Consider the following 16,765-nt stretch of genomic DNA (forward strand, 5'->3'; position numbering starts at 1 on the left):
TAAAAAATTAATATCTGTTAAAATTTAATTAAAATAAAGTTCACTTATACTAATTTTATAAATATATATTAATTAATAATTAATAATAATAATACCAATTAATTAATTATTATTAAAAATAAATATTAATAATAGTGATTAAACAATAATTTTAATATATATTCTAAGTAAAAAAACATATATAGATTTTTTTAATGAACTAACCCTATGACATTTACATCATTACTGGTATATATATATATATATATATATATATATATATATATATATATATATATATATATATATATATATATAGATACGAAAACAGTTATAATTTGTATTAAAAGATTGACAAAACCAGCTGACAGATTACATTTAGATAGCCCAAGGATCGGTTGTCCTCAACAGATAAATAAACTATTACCATAGTCCTAATGTTCTGGATCTTCTTAATACTGTCAAACGGGTCGATTTCCACAATTTTCCCAAGCTTGTGGATACAGACAAACTACGAAAGTAAAAGATAGTGGAACATGAGAAACAAAATTAAGGGATTGGATCCCAATCTTCAACCCCATCTCTTATCCAAGTGCTAACAGGGAGGAGGACAACTTTATTAGCTTCCGCATTTGCTTCCTTGTTATTCTATCGAAGAACGTGAAAAAAGTTCACCTGAAGGAAGGAGCCTACTAGATTTCTTATTCTAGTAACCACTCTTGCTAGCTGGAAATCACGAGGGGATGTGTTATCCACGAGGATTCTAATCAAGAATTGGGAGTCACCAAGAATAATCACTTTCTAAATGCCAAGATCTTGTAAGTGCATAAGGCCTTGCAACAGGGCCATAGCCTCTACTTGCATGTTGGTACTATGACCCAAGCCCTAGGCATACCTGTGCTCAATACTGCCATCTGCATTCCTGATGACACCTCCATCCCCAGCAATCCCCAAATTGCCTTTGGTTTACCACAAAATATACCCATTAAATTATATAAAAGATTCTAAGTAAAAAAAAACATATATAAAACTTTTAATAAACTAACCCTATTACATTTACCTCATTACTTGTATATTTACCTCAATATATACACATTAAATTATAGCAAAGTTTTGGGGGCTAACCATGTGCCCTATCATTAGCTTGATAATTAATATAGCCACCCATCATTGCATTCAACACATAAGGAAGCTCATAAACTATTAGCGTAGGAGCTTATGACAATGAGTTATCACTTTAAAAATAAGGAATTTAACTTTTTGTGTGTATTAGATGTCATAAATATTGCAATAAACTAGTACATGTGTAACAGTTAATTTGTGTAATTTAATATAAACTATTACACTCAAAGAAATCGACATTTTATTCTTCTTTAAACCCAGGTTTGATGGGCCTCTTACATTTATTTTTTCATATTCAATTAGCTTAACATCTAACACACACACAAAAAAAAATTAATATGTAAATATACAAAATTACTCCCTATCATTATCTCTACATTGTTGAACGATGTGAGATTTATATTTATGTTGTTTTCTTAACTTCTAACAATCAAGGTGAGAACACACCTTATATGTAAACTTGCAGTAAATTCGCGAAGTGTTGAATGTGTTGTTGTAAGAGAACTTTTTAAGTTACACAGGCTATGGCTTACGCTCCAAGGCCTTGATGACATTATATACATTTATTATTTTTCCAAGATCTACGGAAAGAACTTGAGGTTACAATTTGGTTAATTCGACCCTGATCATCTTAACTTAGAATTTACTGAATTTCGTTTATTCTTGTGCGCTCTTTGGCTAATGTTGTAGAAATCATTTTCAAACTAATTTGCAGAGTTTATATTGTTCTTATCTATGCCTTACAATAAGGAATTTGTTACCATGTGCAAAGTCAAAACTATGGACCATGTATTATTTAATCTGGTTGCAAAGTTTGTTTTTATTACTTTCTGGGTTTACGTATACATATAAGCATGGTATTGTTAAGTTCCTATGTGCATGATTACACTTGTTTCATTCTGTTTCTGTTTTCTTTTAATTCTTTGATGCTGGACAGAGGGTAGGATCCTCATGAATGTTAAAGTTTATACTTTCTTTTTTTTAAAAGAAATATTTCAGTCGAACAATTGAATGTTATAAATGAATTTCATATCTTTCTAAATAGTCTGCGTCTTGGTAACTATATTGTTCCAGTAATTTTACACAAAGTTATGTCTGGTTAAATTGTAGCAATATTGTTGTGATGTCTGGTTAAAATTGTAGCAATATTATTGTGAATACAATATTTTTGTATTTTCTTTCAAACAATACTTATTACCACAAGAACCTTATGTCATAGTTTGATTGTGTATGGGACTAAGGGACTGCTGAACCTTATGTCATAGTTTGATTGTGTATGGGACTAAGGGACTGGTAACCCGGCTCGACCTTGTGCTAACCCCTAGTTCCCCCTCCATAGTCAAAACCAACGTATGCTTTTCTTTATGTAAATTCAAATGACTAATGCTACATATAGTCTTCCTCCTATAGTATGATATCGGGTTAGTCATTTTCCTCTCTTTATGTAAATTCAAATGACTAATGCTATATACAGTCTTCCTCCTATAGTATGATATCGGGTTAGTCATTTTCCTCTCTTTATGTAAATTCAAATGACTAATGCTATATACAGTCTTCCTCCTATAGTATGATATCGGGTTAGTCATTTTGTCTTCCTCCTATAGTATGATATCGGGCGGGTTAGTCATTTTCCTCTAGTTACGGGTTAGTCATTTTCCTCTAGTTACCTGCCATTAGATGGACTTTGCACAAGACCAACCCTTTCATTAAAATTATCCTAAGTCTTGCCTATGTACATTTGACATTTAGCATTATGTCAATCACAACTAGTCTCGAGATTGAAAAGTTTACATTGAAGATAAAAACGTTTCTTAAGACAATTTCGACCTTTTATTTTCAATGTAACAAATTCTTTCAATGACTCATTTTATCTTTACAAACTAAAGAATAACCTGGTTGATCCTAACCTTAAATATTGTTTCTAATTAACCTGGTTGATCCTAACCTTAAATATTTAGCTTGATTTGATCAAAATATTTACATATGGCTTAGTTTATCCTAACCTTAAATATTCTTTCTAATTATAATTAGCTTGATTTGATCAAAATTTGATCAAAATATTTACATATGGCTTAGTTTATCTAAGATAGGCAATTCCCTGCATCAACGGTCAATGAAATTAAAATAAAATCCTAAGCACACAGAGTATCTACATTTATTCCTTATTTACTGTTGCATGCACTCATTTATGTTTTATAATTAAAACTTTAGATGGAAATGAAAATTTTCAATAGAAAACGTGGGTAAGCTCTTTTATTATTTTCAGGAGAGACAACCACCAACCACCTAAGCTCTGCAATGTAAACCTAATTTCTGCAATGTCATTTATGGTTTATTTATTGTTGTCAGCCACAGTCATAGTTTATCGTTTATTTGTTGTTAGTTTATCGTTTATTTGTTGTTGCCCGCCAGGGCAGGGGTCTTAATTAAAACTTTGCATGTCAATTAAAACTTTAGATGGAAATGAAAATTTTCAATAGAAAACGTGGGTAAGCTCTTTTATTATTCTCAGGAGAGACAACCACCAACCACCTAAGCTCTGCAATGTAAACCTAAGCTCTGTAATGTAAACCTAATTTCTGCAATGCCAACCTTAGCAACGAACATCTGCAACCTAACCTAAACCCAATTTCTGCAACACCAATCTTAGCAACCACATTAGGAAAGTCCCAATTTCTGCAACACTAATCTTAGCAACCACAATAAGGAAGTTGCAATCTTAGCAACCACAATAGAAAGTTGAAGTTGAAGAAAGAGTAGGAGCCCAAAAATCCATAAACATGAAATTCCACCAGCATGCATCCCACCCGATTTAAAATCCACCATGATGCTACTTATCTTAGCATGCAATATCATCCCACGTTTTAGAGTCCACCAAGATGCCACCCATTTAGAGTCCACTAGGATGCCACCTATTTTAACATCCACGACTATTAATTATTTTATTTATTTATTAAAATTCTTGCAGGTGTTCTGTGTTACAACTGTCACTATGTTTTTCTACGGAGGAATGGCACATAAATTATAACAAATTTTTAAAATACAAAGCTCAATCTTGAACGAACACAAACATAACTAATTACGCTTCAATGTAGACAACCCTCCATTCTAGAAAGATAGAGGAAGTCACCTCATATTCTAAAAACTATAAGGAGTCACCTCATATTCTAAAAACTATAAGGAGTAGTAGAAAAAGTAGCTATCTCAATTTACTCCATAAGTTTAACTAACAGTGCCACCAACACTTTGAAAGTCAATTCTATGAGGTGTCTCCTCTGCATTTTTTTTAATCCATAAGTTTAATTAACTTTAATAGTGCCACCAACACTTCGAAAGTCTCCTTTGCAATTTTTTAATCCATAAGTTTAACTAACTTTAATAGTGCCACCAACACTTCGAAAGTCAATTCTACGACGTGATCAATTCTACGAAGTGTCTCTTTTGCAGTTTTTTAAATTAATTTAAAATGGCATCGCTCCATTTGAGCCTTCCATTTAGCATTCAGGCTCCATTATTAACTAAATACAAAAGTCAACAAACCTCTTTGCATCCAAAGTTCATAAGTCAACAAACCTCCTTCATTCAGGCTCCATTATTAACTAAATACAAAAGTCAACAAACCTCTTTGCATCCAAAGTTCATAAGTCAACAAAGTCATAAGAGTCAACAAACCTCTTTGCATCCAAAGTTCATAAGTCAACAAACCTCCTTGCATCCAACCTAAGTCAACAAACCTCCTTCCATCCAAAGTTCATAAGTCAACAAACCTCCTTGCATCCAAAGTAAGTTCATAAGTCAACAAACCTCCTTGCATCCAAAGTTCATATAAGTATTGGTCAATACTTATCAAAAGTCAACAAACCTCCTTGCATCCTCCTTGCATCCAAAGTTCATATAGGTATTGGTCAATTCCCAAAATTAGGTATTGGTCAATTCCCAAAACTCTTTGGAATAAAAGAGTTTATTGAGTTTATTGTTTGTGTGATATTAAAAGCTTTGAAAATGAAAAATATTTTCTCTAAATCATCCCTCTTATACTCATATTCTATCTAATAAAATTTTAAAAAATTCTAATTAATTTCATACTTTCTTAAAACAAATAAACCATCATATATTTAAAAATAATAATAAAAATAATTTATTAGTCATCCTTCTTATATATATATAATCATTTAAGTTATAATCATTTAAGTTTATCTATACACAAATGACACATTAAATTTATATAATAAAATTACTAGATTTATATAATAAAATTATTAAAATTATTAGATGTAAAGCATTTATCATATATTTAAAAATAATAATAAAAATAATTTATTAGTCATCCTTCTTTTATATATATATAATCATTTAAGTTTATCTATACACAAATGACACATTAAATTTATATAATAAAATTACTAGATTTATATAATAAAATTATTAAAATTATTAGATGTAAACCATTTATAATATTATTTCACATTAAATTTATATAATAAAATTACTAGATTTATATAATAAAATTATTAGATGTAAACCATTTATAATATTATTTTTAAAAGATTAATTATTTAAAATAAATTTAATTTATTTGCCCCTTTAAAAAGGAAAAATTAATTTTTTTAAACTTCTAATTAAAAATATTGTTAATGGGCGTTTCAAAATTAAAAATATTTTAATCTAAACAATATATTTTATATACACTAATTAAACGAAAGATTTTATTAAAAATCAAAATCAAAAAAGAAAATGCTAAGATAAATGAAATAGACATCTGCTTATATCCAAGAGTAGCCTCCACCGCATGACTTGACTTTCGAGAATCATGACAAGTGTGATTCCGTTCCCACTTGAAGGTTACATCCTCATACAAATGGGACTCGTCCTCGTTTCTTATTTATTCTCGTTTTTTTCGTGAATCAATGTACCTCAGAAAAGAAGCAGATCAGTGATGGAGGAGGTCTCGAGATCGAACCTGAAGCTCTCAGTGCCGTGGAGAAGCAGAAGCATATCGAGGGAAAAAGCGTTGGCTGCCTGGCGTTTCCAGCCCTCCGATATGGCCAAAATCCAAAACACTGACACTGCGTGGATCTTCGAGGCCGCTCAGCGAGACATGGAAATCATAAGGAGGGCGCTGGAGAGGGTATTGAACTCCACACCAGATGATGATGCACTCATCATCAGGACTTCCAAGGAGGAGAATGCAGGACCTTCCACCAGCGAGGTAACGTCGTCATCCGTGTCCAGTTGTGATCCAGGCAGCCCTTCCCAGGGCACCGAAGAAGCAAAAGAAAGTCTGGAAGTTTCGGATTCCATGGCTAGAGGGAATCGAACCCCGCCCGCGGATGCGTTGTCAAGCCCCTGTAATAATCAGAGGTCCATCCCGGCGACGAATAATTTCATCGGCAAGAGGCGGTCGCAAAGGGGAAACAAGACTCCGATCACGATTATGAGGGCAGATCCCGATGATGTCCAAACAATGGTTCACCGGATGACGGGTTTTCCCGTCGAAAGCAGCAGCCGGACCGCCCCCGCCCCGTTTCGGTTGAAGCCACAGCCAAAGCGGCTTGGCCGAATTGGCGGCGACAACATGCCCTCCACCCTGCTCGCGCTCGATTCCTCATCCGCAGGGCTCCCGACTGCCATAAACGGCTTATTTGGCACCCGCTTTAATTAACTGAATACAGCAGCCTTCTGCAACAATTTGGCAGAAGAGTCCGTGTATTCAGCGGGCACCGCAGCGTCTAGTTCGCATTTCAATTCCATGGGAATCGACAAGGTTAACATTTTATTGGGCCATATCAACGCTTCTGCTGGAATGGATATCTGGAATTAATTAACGATTCTCTCGCTACCATTCGAAATTCATGAAGTTTTTAAGTTTTGATCAGAGAAGTAATTATGAGGAAGAAGGATCCGGAGGCGGAGGAGGAATTGCTCCGACTGTGGCTGGAATGTGTGATTTTTTTTTTTTAAATTTGTTCTGGTTGAATTATATTTTTGATAATGGAATTAGATTCAACACCATTAAAAAATTTTAAACATTCAAAATTTTGATAATGGAATTAGATTCAACACCATTAAAAAATTTTAAACATTCAAAATTTTGATTCTAAAGCAATTTTTATAATTTTCTAGATAATTTTTCTGGCAACAGTCTGTTTAGACTATGGCAATTATGAGCAGTTTAGACTAGAAATAGTCTATAACGCGACTTATAACGCGACTTTTTGAAAGCCTTTCCGGCGGGTTTTTTCGGTCGAAATCCGGCAGGAATTTATTGGAATCGCAAGTTTGATAGCTAGTTTCTGCACAATGAAAGCGTCCCAGGGGTTTTCGAGGGTGCTGAATCCAAATATACAGTTAAAAAACCATTTTAACTGCAACAAATCAAGATTTAACCTCAATTTCTTCCGCCGGATTCCGTCACCAGAATCTCCAAAAAGTCGCATTATAGACAACTCCGACTAGACTATGGCAATTATGAGCAGCAGTGTGTGATTATGGAAGTGGATTTGCGTGTGGGATGGTGGAGTATGGGTAAAGTATGACAGAGGATGAGGACCATGATGACGTGTGTGCAGAGTCCGTCCATGGTGTTCAATTTGGGTAAAATGTGCAGAGTCCGTCCATGGTGTTCAATTTGGGTAAAATACACTGTACGGGAGGGAGTTCATTGGGATGCAAAGTGTTTAATATGGAAATAAATGTTGACTTCCAAAATATTTATGGGTGAATGACATGAGTGCAAATGGCAGACTTTGACTTCGAAATTTTTTTTCGCACATGCTGTAATTTTGTTATATTATAATGGGGGTAGTTTAATAGATTGTTTTTAACTTTCAAAATTATATTATAATTGGGGTAGTTTAATAGATTGTTTTTTACTTGAAAGTTAGGGAAATTTTGGTCATATTTTGAAAAAAATTGGTAAGGATTTAAGATTTTAGGTGTTCTAAGGATTTGGATAGTGTTTAATTTATTTCCACCATCAAGAACATGATTCAAACACTGCCTCTACAAGTTTTTTTGAATTTTTTAACCGTCCAAACAAATCCTCCACCTACATGAACGACAACATTATGAACAACAACATTATAATCTAGGTAATCAATTACATGTATGGGAATTTAAAATAATTGTTTTTAACATGAACGACAACATGATGAACAACAACATTATAATCTAGGTAATCAATTACATGTATGGGAATTTAAAATAATTGTTTTTAATATGTAAATTGTATGTTAAATCTCAAGAAAATTTAATGTTTTCTTATATTTTTTTAATTAGTTAGATTGTAATAACTTAAAATTATAATTTCAATTATTTATAATTAAATTTGACACGAAATTGATTAAAAACTATTTTAATTTTCTTAATTAGTTCAAATTTAAATCCCAAGAAATGAGTGAATTTAATGGTCATTATTTGATTTTTTTTTAATTAAATAAATAATAGAATAAAATAAATAAATAATTATATACTCAACTTGAATTAAAAAAATGGCCTTTTCACCATAATTCAAATATATAATTTTTTTATAACATTACAATTATCTTTATTTTAAAATATAAGATAAATTTAACATTAAAAAAAACAAAACATTATTAAAAATTCAAATATATAATTTTTTTTATAACATTACAATTATCTTTATTTTAAAATATAAGATAAATTAACATTAAAAAAAAACAAAACATTATTATAAAAATTTAATAATGTAAAATTATAATTAACAGTTATTTATATTTGACATTAACTCTATATATAGGCATGTTTATTTTGGAAAAGAGTTTGTAGAATTTTAACTTTTAATCACATATGAAAGGTTAAGATTTATTTCAAAATTAATTATGCATTTTCTACTCTTATAATTAAATTGATTAATTAAAAAAATTTGTCCTATGAATAAATGTCATGTCAAATGAGCTATGGTTTTTGAGCATGTGGTATTAGTGGACCATAGTATTGCAACAAAGGGTTAACAATCTCCATGGTAACGTGGGGTGAATCTCCATAGGATCTGGGTGATAATGGGAGGTCTAGCGTGACTCCCTAGAACCAGTAGCGGTGGTCACCACATTGCACAACTACTCCAACAAGTGGCATTCATGGCTTGCAAATCAACCCGTCAGCACTTGTAGTTCCCGTACAAGGCTCTCCCGCTTGCTCGCTCCTGCAATAAAAAAGACAAACACATTGGTTATTCTCTCCTCCAAGCATTTCTCTCCCCATGTCTTTCTCTCCTAGGTTCCCTCCATCTCCTCCGACTTTGACTTTGCAACACTGCTAAGTTGCCTCCTAATGATGAATCATAACAGGGGCAGAGGTCGACATCCTGGAAAAGGCAGGGGCCGTGGACGTCCCCACACCACCTTTGACGACGTCACTTTTGTTATCATGTTCAATTATGGTATCCCTTAATCTATATGGGGAGAGGTCCTTGCCATGGAGGAGGTTGACACCCGCAGAGGTCATATGATTCTCTGGGCCCTTCAAACCTTCTAGGTCGCCATCTCTAGGAAAGAGCTTAAGAGAAGTTGAAAGCCTCTAGTTGGATTGTTGAGCTCTCCGCCCAACAAGTTCACTCTTTCTCCTCCCTCAAGTGCTTAGCCGAAGACCTCCGCGTTGAATGTCCTCCAAATATCCCGTTCCCTCTCCCTCGTACTCTCCTCCAGTCAACTCCTCTTCTCTGCCTATCACTAACACCCATGTGGCACCTCCCCCACCCACCCATGCTCTCGTCCCTCTAGCAGTGGACGCCCCTGTCCTCCCCGTCCCAGTCCTTATGGTGACTTCATCCTACAGGAACTCCCGATGGACTCTAGAAACATGCACGCCCATGGCAACACTTAGGTTCAATGTGCCTCCAGCATGGCGACCATGCAGTTCCAATGTGATAAATTCTAACCCCTCAACTTCAAAACAACTCTCAGGTCGATACTCTTGGTCTAGTTTGGCTTAGTGGCAATCTTCCAAAATCAATTTTTTGGCTTGGTTTTTTGAATCCACGGCACAGAGCATCAAGGCTCAATGATATTTTTTTGGCGCCTCAGTTTTGGTCAACTGAACTGAAAGCTATAGAGATGCTAGGATTTTTGCACATTATTTTGAAAATTGTTAGTTTATTTGTAAGACTCCTAAGCTCTGGTTTCCCCTTCCTGGGGCAGACTCTTCTAGCTCATCTTTGATTTCCTCATCTCTCATGGATGTAAACTATGTATATTTTTTATTGTTAATATAATGTAAATACATTTGCTTAAAAAAAAATTAAAATTAAACAATTTTTGTATGATTTTTTCAATGTTGATAATATGAAATTCGTTATGAAATAAATATTTTAATAGTCGTTTAACTTATATAAATACATTAATTATAATGAAATTAATGCTCATAACAATATCAATAACCAACAAATCATTTTCCATTAGTCATTTAATCCTCTTCCCTCTAAAACCCCACATGGCACAGTCAACAATGTGTTGAAAATGCAGCAAGAAAGTCACACTTTTGATTTTTTTCCTTAATTAAAAGTGAGAAAATTCAAAATTTCACATCAACAGACAACTTTCAGGAGTTAACTGAGGTGCCATAAAACTTGTCACTCAGTTAAGAATACTCAATTTGAGTTAATGAGTTGAAGTTCAGTTTACTTGAGTTGGTTCCTAAAAAATAGGAGTCTGACTGAGTAAATTAAAGTTGGAGACACTTGAGTTCGGTTCTACATGATTGATTGCTAAATTGTAGCAATCTATTTCAGTTAATTTGAGTTATTGTCAGTGTAACTAGTTCTCATTGTCAGTAGAAATAGTGTAGGTTCAATCAAGGGTGTGTAACTTTTTTCACACTGAGTAATCATCCAGTTAACTGGTCAATCGTCTGAAATTAACTCATGCATGCAGAGAATTCGAGTTACCCAGTTAAGATTGGAGTTCAAGGGAAGTGTATTATCAATTGTAAACTAGTTCAAGTTATACAAGTGGTGCATGCAGTCAAAGAAGGGCCTAAAGGAATTGCGCAATTCTCAATGAGTAATTTACCTAAGTAATAGGGGTTAATTCCTCATTAAACAACACAAGGAAATAGGGGCTTGAAGGATCGAACTTTTGGATAAGTATTGGCTAAGGCCGATCAATTAGGCAGAGGGATAGACTATAGACTTGTAGGGTGTGCTCAGGCTTGAGAAAACATATGTATTTCTTCTCTATTATCATAATAATGCAATATAGATAGGAAGGGGTTTTGAGCAATTGCTTTCCCCTAGATAAATATTTGTGCATGTGTGATGTTTCCTTTTGCATGTCTAACTATTTTTGTTCTCAATCATGAATTTGCTTCCACAGATCAGTAGAGTAGCTTCTAGTCCTCTGATTTAGTAAATTTCATGACTAGTTTCGAATCTACACATTAATTTCTACATAGTGCCAGAGCTAGATTTGTATTAATTTCTACATGGTATCAGAGTCAGGTTCATAATATAGAAGATATTTCAAAGTTGTCATTGCACGAGGTTCGAATTTGAGGATCAATGTTACAGGGTTTCTCTAGGACTAAGAAGATGGCTTTCAATGGACTCAGGCTTAAGTATGCTTTGGAACGAACCACAAATTTTGTGGCATGGAAGATCCTAATGGAGGAAGTATTAGATGATAATGGGCTACTAGAATACATCAAGGCAGATGTAGAAAAACCATTAGCATCTGATGCCCAAGATCTTGCTCAATGAAGAAGTATGTGGCTAAAGCGAGGAGGATCATATCATATGGAGTTCGGGGTCATATTTTCTCAAACACTGACGAATTTGTTTGAAAAGAAAATTGACGACAGTAAGCTGGCACTCAAGGACAAGCTTCAAAGTTTTAAAATGCAAAAGAATGAAACAATTCTGCATTACTTGGGCAGGTTTATACAGTGTCATGATGAGCTTGGTGGGGTTAGTATTACTATCCTAGAAGAAAATCTGGCAGCTCTATCCCTCTTGGGCCTTCCCAAGAGCTGACATAGTTATAGAAATTCCTTGTAGATTCAAACCGCTAATTGTAATATGCTAAAATAATAGACTTGAATCTACTCTACTCATCATTGGAAACAATTAAATGATCGTGAAATCATGAAGCATACAAGAGAAATAATTCAATCAACACATTACACAATGATTTCCTGGGTAAATTCACAGCTAAAAACCTCTGCTATATGTATATTTTATTAGTCAGAAAATATGAGAAGATTACAATGCTTTGCTGAAACCCGAGCAACCTTTGCACTATCTCTATCTGTCTCACAACTTCCTAGACAAACACAAGTCAATACTTAACCAATTTTCTGCCTACCCAAGTCCATATTTCCTTGCGCTATTTCCTTTGGAATTAGCTCCCTATTAGTTAGGGAAATTCCTCAATATGAATTGTGCAATCCTCATAGGCCTTCCTTTGACTGTATGCACCACCTCTACAATTCAGATGATCATACAACTGATAATACAATGTCCCTGAACTCCAATCTCAATTGGGTCTTTCTTTGATCTGACATGCATGGGTTAATTATGGGTGAATCTTCAGTTTACTCATTGACCACTGCAAGCAACACCACACTCCACTGCAGGAAACATCACACTACTATACCTCCCACTAGTTCCTCCAATACTTGGAACTAGTTTAACTGACTTTAACTCAGTTAGACTGAATTAATTAATTACAACTCAAAATAAACTCAACCAGGGCTCCTATAATGTAGGAGACACTCTACATGACTCTAGTTAGACCCGCAACTTGAATTAACTGAGCCAACTAAATCTTGAATGAACAAAAACTTAACTAATTATGTTTCTGCAAACTTAACTAATTATGTTTCTGCATAGACAACCCTCTATTCTAGAAAGACGGAGGAGTGCTACAAAAATTATAACAAATTTTAAAATACAAAAATGAATCTTGAACAAATAAAAATTGTAATATAAAGCTACCTCACATTCTAAATACAATAAGGAGTGGTAGAAAAAGTAGTTATCTCAATCGAGAAAGATGGAGTAGTGGTACAAAATACATTTTTTAAAACTATCTATTTATTAGGTTAATTACTTCATACACTTCAAAAGTCATTTACTCCAAAAGTTTAATTAACTTTAACAGTGTTGCCAACATTTCGAAAGTCAACTCTACGACGTGTCTCCTCTACAGTTTTTAAAATTAATTAATTAAATTAATTTAAAATGGCATCGCTTTGTTTGAGCCCTCGATTTAGCATTCAGGCGAAAAATATGCGTAGCATATTCACTCCCCATAAAATCTACCTGCCCATTATTAACAAAACACGAAAATCAACAAATCTTCTTGCGCCCAAAGTTCGTATATATATATATATATATATATATATATATATATATATATGTCTATAGACGAACTAGTGTTAAGAAGAAAATGAATATTGGTAAGAAAAAAACTAATTCTCACAAACTTCATTGTGAAATTAGGTATTGGTCGATTCCCAAAACGCTTTGGGATGAAAAAAATTATTGCTTGTGTGATATTAAAAGCTTTGAAAATAAAAAATATTTTTTCTAAATTGTCCCTCTTATACTCATATTCTATCTAATAAAATTTTAAAGAATTCTGATTAATTTCATACTTTCTTAAAATGAATAAACCATATAAATTTAATAATTCATAATCATCTTTCTTTTATATATATATATATATTGTTTATAGTGCAACTTTTTGGAATTTATGGTGCCGGAATCTGGTGGAAAAATTTGAGGTGAAACCTTGATTTGTATTATTTAAACTAGTTTTTTGAGTGTATATATGCATTCAGCAACATGAAAAACCCCTAGAGCACTTCTATTGTGCGGGATGTACCCATCAATTTTGTGATTTCAATGAATTTTGACTAAATTTTAGAGAAATTAAACGGAAAAATCCATCAGAAATCCACCAAAAAAACTTCCAAAAAATCACACTAAAAACAACTCCTATATAATCATTTAAGTTTATCTTTACACAAATAACACATTAAATTTATATAATAAAATTATTATACATAAACAATTTATAATTATAATTTTTTAAATATTAATTATCTAAAATAAATTTAATTTATTTGTTCTTTTAATTAGGAAAAAATAAACTTCTGATTAAAAATATGGGTTAAGGATGACAGACGATGAGGACCATGATGACGTGTGTGCAGAGTCCGTCCATGGTGTTCAATTTGAGTTAAATACATTGTACGGGAGGGAGTTCAAAAAGTGTTTAAATATGGAATAAATGTTGACTTCAAAAGCATTTATGCGTTCATGAGATTATTGCAAATCGAAAACGTATTTGTCGCACATGCCGTAATTTTGCTACATTATAATTTGGGTGATAATTACATGTGTGGGAATTTAAAATGATAGTTTTCTAAATGTGTAAATTGTATTTTAAATCTCAAGAAAATTTGTGTTTTCTTATAAATTTTTAATTAGTTAAACTGTAATCATTTAAAATTATAATTTCAATTATTTACAATTAAATTTGACACGAAATCGATTAAAAAGGGGATTTTTTTTTTCGTTCAAAATTAAATCCCAAGAAAGAAATGAGTGAATTTAATGATCATTGCTGGATTATATATAATATAAATAAATATTTGAATAAAATAAATTAACAATTATATACTCAAGTTAAATGTTTCTTTTGGGATTATATATATAGAGATAGATATATTATAATAATTATATTGTATTTTAAAATATATAAAAAAATTAACATTAAAAAAATTAAATATAATTATAAAAATTTAATAATTTAAAATTATAATTATAATTAACCATTATTCACATTTGATATTAATTATATATATAGGTATATTTATTTCGGAAAAGTGTTAACCACCTATGAAAGGTTAAGATTTATTTCAAAAGTAGTTATGCTTTTTTCACTCTTATAATTAAATTGATTAATTAAAAAGTTTGTCTTATAAATAAGTGTCATATCAAATGAGCTATGGTTTTTGGGCATGTGGTATTAATAGACCATAGTATTGTAACAAAGCATTAACAATCTCCATGGTAACATGGGGTGAATCTCCATAGTTAAAAATATTATTACTTGTTTTTGTATATATATATGTGTGTGTGTGTGTGTGTGTGTGTGTATTTTTAACTCATATATTAATTCTTTTTAAGATTAATAATAATGTAAACCCATAAATCTGGGTGATAATGGGAGGTTAGTGTGACTCCCTAGGACCAACAGCGGTGGTCACCACATGGCACGCCTACTCCAACAAGTGGCATCCATGGCTTGCAAATCAACCCGTCGACACCTGCAGTTCCGGTACTAGGCTCTCCCGCTTGCACGCTCCTGCAATAAAAAAGACAAACACAATGGTTATTCTCTCCTCCAAGCATTTCTCTCCCCATGTCTTTCTCTCCTTGGTTCCCTCCATCTCCTCCGACTCTGACTTTGCAACACTACCAAGTTGCCTACCAATGATGAATCATTACAAGGGCAGAGGTCGACGTCTTGGCAAAGGCAGGGGTCGTGGACGTCCCCACACCACCTTAGACAACGCCACTGTTGTTATCATGTTCAATTATGGTATCCCTGAATCCATACGGAGGGAGGTCGTCGCCATGGAGGAGGTTGAGACCCGTAGAGGTTGTCCGATTCTCTGGTCCCTTCAGAACCTTCTTGCTCACCATCTCTAGGAAAGAGCTCAAGAAAAGTTGAAAGCCTCTAGCTGGATTGTTGAGCTCTCCACCCAACAAGTTCACTCTTTCTCCTCCCTCAAGTGCTAATCCAAAGACCTCCGCGTTGCATTTCCTCCAAATATCTCGTCCCCCTCTTCACCTGTTCCCTCTCCCTCGTACTCCCCTCCAGTCAACTCCTCTTCTCCGCTTATCACTAACACCATTGTGGCACCTCCCCCACCCACCCATGCTCTCGTCCCTCTAGCAGTGGACGCTCCTCCCCCCTACCCTCTTCGTCCCAGTCCCTATGGCTACTTCATCCTAGAGGAACTCCCGATGGACTCTAGAAACGTGTAGACCCATGGCAACGCTTAGGTTCAGTGTGGCTCCAACATGGCGACCATGCAGTTCCAATGCGACAAATTCTAACCCCTCAACTTCAAAACAACTCTAAGATCTGTACTCTTGGTGCACCTCCCCCACCCACCCATGCTCTCGTCCATCTAGCAGTGGACGCTCCTCCCCCCTACCCTCTTCGTCCCAGTCCCTATGGCTACTTCATCCTAGAGGAACTCCCAATGGACTCTAGAAACGTGTAGACCCATGGAAACGCTTAGGTTCAGTGTGGCTCCAACATGGCGACCATGCAGTTCCAATGTGACAAATTCTAACCCCTCAACTTCAAAACAACTCTAAGATTTGTACTCTTGGTGCACCTCCCCCACCCACCCATGCTCTCGTCCCTCTAGCAGTGGACGCTCCTCCCCCCTACCCTCTTCGTCCCAATCCCTATGGCTACTTCATCCTAGAGGAACTCCCGATGGACTCTAGAAACGTGTAGACCCATGGCAACGCTTAGGTTCAGTGTGGCTCCAACATGGAGACCATGCAGTTCCAATGCGACAAATTCTAACCCCTCAACTTCAAAACAACTCTAAGGTCTGTACTCTTGGTTTGGTTTGGCTTAGTGGTAATATTCCAATATCAGTTTTTTGGGCTTGGTTG

General features: G+C 34.2%; 1 protein-coding gene across 1 annotated transcript; it reads left to right on the forward strand.

Moving 5' to 3' along the window:
- Positions 1 to 5,961: 5,961 nt before the first annotated feature.
- Positions 5,962 to 7,729, forward strand: LOC149248740 (uncharacterized). Its single transcript, XM_089456106.1, has one exon. The coding sequence runs from the start codon at positions 6,038 to 6,040 to the stop codon at positions 6,761 to 6,763; it is 726 nt and encodes a 241-aa protein (XP_089312232.1). The 5' UTR covers positions 5,962 to 6,037; the 3' UTR covers positions 6,764 to 7,729.
- Positions 7,730 to 16,765: the final 9,036 nt, after the last annotated feature.

Source organism: Pinus tabuliformis, chromosome 7, assembly GCF_031772625.1.
Source record: "Pinus tabuliformis cultivar Carrire ecotype Pingquan chromosome 7, CPIR1, whole genome shotgun sequence".
Taxonomy (NCBI): Eukaryota; Viridiplantae; Streptophyta; class Pinopsida; order Pinales; family Pinaceae; genus Pinus; species Pinus tabuliformis.

Coding starts and splice junctions, on each gene's coding strand:
- LOC149248740 (XM_089456106.1), top strand. CDS start 6,038: ATGGAGGAGGTCTCGAGATCGAACCTGAAGCTCTCAGTGCCGTGGAGA.